Source organism: Pteropus vampyrus, unplaced genomic scaffold (assembly GCF_000151845.1).
Source record: "Pteropus vampyrus isolate Shadow unplaced genomic scaffold, Pvam_2.0 Scaffold16, whole genome shotgun sequence".
NCBI lineage: Eukaryota > Metazoa > Chordata > Mammalia > Chiroptera > Pteropodidae > Pteropus > Pteropus vampyrus.
Window position 1 is genome coordinate 3696447 of NW_011888797.1, and position 3410 is coordinate 3699856.

Consider the following 3410-nt stretch of genomic DNA (forward strand, 5'->3'; position numbering starts at 1 on the left):
CAGTATTTCATCTCTTCTTATGGCTGAGTAATATTCCATTGTACATATATACCACATCTTCTTTATCCAATAATCTGTCGAAGGACACTTTGGCTGTTTCCCTGTCTTGGCCACTGTGAATAATGCGGCAGTGAACATAGGGGTACATTTATCTTTATGAATAAATGTTTTCAAATTTGGGGTGTAGATACCCAGAAGAGAGATTGCTGGGTCATATAGTAGTTTAATTCTTAATTTTTTGAGGAACCTCTGTACTGTTTTCCATAGTGGCTCTACCAAGGAGGTATCTCATTATGGCTTTGATTTGCATTTCCTTACTTACTAGTGAAGTTAAACATTTTTTCATATGTCTGTTGGCCATCTGTATGTCTTGGGAGAAATGTCAGTTCAGGTCCTCTTCCCCTTTTTTAATTGGATTGTTTGTTTTTTTTGTTGTTGAGCTTTATGAGTTCTTTGTATATTTTGGATATTAACTCCTTATTGGAGGTGTTGTTTGCAAATATCTTCTCCCATTCAATCACTTGTCCTTTTGTTTGTTGATGGTTTCTTTTGCTGTGCAGAAGCTTTTTTGTTTGATATAAACCTGTTCATTTATTTTTGCTTTTACTACGCTTGTGTTTGAGGTCAAATTCATAAAGTCCTCTCTAAGATCAAGGTCCATAAGTTTGGTACTTATGTTTTCTTCTATGTATTTTATTGTTTCAGGTCTTATTTTAGATCTTTTATCCTTTTCGAATTAATTTTGGTATATGGTGACCGAGAACAGTCTAGTTTCATTTGTTTGCATGTGGCTTTCCAGTAAAAGCACCATTTAATGAAGAGGCTTTCTTTCTCTACTGTATGTTTTTGACTCCTTTAGCAAAAATTATTTGCCAATATATATGTGGGCTTATTGCCACAAACATTTGTGCAGGGCCTGCCATGTACCCCATACTGTGCCATCTGGGGACACAGTGATTACTAAGCCAGAAAGACATGGTCCCTGCCTTTCAGGAGTTTGCAGTCCAGGGCAGTCTGACATTTCCCAGAGGTCCCCACTTTTTCTCACCCTTTCTGCCACTGAGCACTCAAGCTTATTATAGCATTGCCTCCACCTGCAATTCCCACTTCTGGGTACTATAAAGTAGCTATAAGGGGAAGTTAAGATCCAGAGGCTAAGTAACTTGCTCAAAGTCACATAGTTACAGTATCAGTACTATGGAAAACATCACTTCTCGGGCTGGATAACTAACTGGTGGTCAACATCAACATTCTTTTTGGTAACCATACCCTGCATGTAATGCTATTGACTTATAGATATGGTGGCCATTCACTTTATCATTTACACCAGGACACTTTTGAGAGTGAATAGAATTACCAGAACAATAGGAATAAACCAGGGTTGTATCAGACAAACCAGAATATATGGTCGCCCTGCTCACAGGTAATTCCCCTCACAGGTGGACCAAGGCCAAATGCAGAGCAGAGTCTGGGTGAATGGAACTCAGGTTCATCAGGGTTTTCTTTCATCCTGGGACCTCACACTGTTAGAACACGTCCCTAGAATGGTCGACCTCTTGAGAGTTACTGTGATCTTGATTTGTGATCCGTCACCTTATGAAGCCATTGTAACTATGGCTGTGCCACTTAAGAAGCAGAATTCAAAGGCTGTGAAGCTTGTAACTCCCAGGTCTGACTCAGCTTGGAGACTGCAGCATACAGCAACAGACCAACACTACTGCCACCTCCTTCTTCCCCCAAAGAGAGTGGTCCCCGTGCTCTTCAATCTGTACCCTTTCTCCAGGGCACCCTTACAGGGACCACTCATACTGTGTTTAGTCACAAGACCCTGTTTTTCTGCACTGCTGCTTCTGTTTTCTGAAGCATGAGAAATCTTTGCAAAGGGCTTTAAAGGAGAGATGACCACATACCATGGGAGCTCAGAAGGGAAACTGTCCTGACCAGATAACCCTAACGAGGATTGTATATTCCCAAATAACCAGTATGTCATCTGACAAGCAGATGTTTATGGCAAGAGTGAAACAGAATCAAAAACTAAGGTTGTCTTAAAAAAATTTGGAATGTAGCATTAGACATTCAGAGAGGTAATGGAGCAGAGTGATTTCTGAGAGCTTGGGCTAATTCTCAGGTTTATATCCTGAGTTAGCTTTGTGACCTTGGACATGTCTTTAAAACTCAGTACCGTCACATATAGAGTGAGTCAATGGTAGTCCCTGCTGCACAGGGCTGTCGGAAGGATCGAAACGTGCACATATGGTTTCAGAACAGCCCCTGCCAGAGCAGGAATTTGATGAAAGTTAGTTATTTGGAGGCTGGAATTTTTCTCACCCTGGACTTCCAAAAAAAGAGATTGTGGGTTATTTATTTGTCTTGAGTACGTATCTAAAGTCATTTAAGGAGAGGAAGTGTTATATTTTCTTCATTGACTAACAAAGTATTTTAATTCCTTTGCAGGGATCTTGGAAGCTTCTAGAACTCATCAGATACCACATTGTCCCATTTACCCAGGTTGGCCCCCCTTTTCCTGCCCTATTTTCCCCCTTGCTTTCAAGATATATGACCTTGTCTTAAACTGAAATATTTTGGTACTAGAAAATATGTGACAATTACTCTTTTTCTGTAGTTCTGAGCATACCCTTAGCAATGAATAATGAGCCTGCTATCAAAGAAATCTTCAAAGCCACAAAAATGTATGTCTTCAAAGCTCTCATTATTTATTTCAGGAACTTGCAGACTGTTTTTTTCCAGGGAGGATTTTCTGAAAGCAAGGCGTCGTGTGTTGTTCTAAATGTCTCTGTATTTCTCACTGCAGCTTGAAGTGGCCTCCCTCATTTCGACCCCTCACATTAGGAGCATGGCCAACCAGATCATCCAGTTTAAAACAACCGAAAATGTAGGTACAAGTTCTACCACTGGTATCGTTACTCGCGTGCATTTTTGCTCTTCTTATGATATTTCTTCAGCTTTTCCCACCTCTACACTAACGCACAGGCTTAAACTCTTTACAATTATTTCATTCATTTATTGCTTCTTTCAGGAAATATCTGCTAAGCCATTATTATATGTGTGAGAGTCTGAGCTAGATGCCAAGGATAAAGCAGTGAAAAAGACAGGCTTCCATCCCAACAAGGGAGACTTTAAACAATGAGTATAAACCAATTAGTTATTTAATTACAATTGTAATAAGTGCCACCAAGAGGAAGTTAAGAGGGCCATGAGAGCATGTAGCAAGAAGAATCAGAACAAGTGTAAGGGTCCAGAGGTCCTCAGTGAGGAGATGATGCTTTGGCCAAGATTCAAAGGATGAGTAGAGTGAACTTGGGCAGAGATGAGAGCGTTCCAAGCAGAAGGGAGAGCATGTGCCAAGGCCCTGCGGTGGGAGGGAACGTGACTGACTTAAGAAACTCAAA

At 40.6% G+C, this 3410-nt stretch overlaps 1 protein-coding gene across 1 annotated transcript in view; it reads left to right on the top strand.

Annotated features, from left to right (window-relative positions):
• Nucleotides 1–3410, top strand: part of STAB2 (stabilin 2) — a 151462-nt gene that overhangs the window by 42460 nt on the left and 105592 nt on the right. Inside the window, 2 exon segments of the mRNA XM_023527450.1 lie at nucleotides 2455–2508; nucleotides 2813–2893. Coding sequence (XP_023383218.1) covers nucleotides 2455–2508; nucleotides 2813–2893 — 135 coding nt within the window.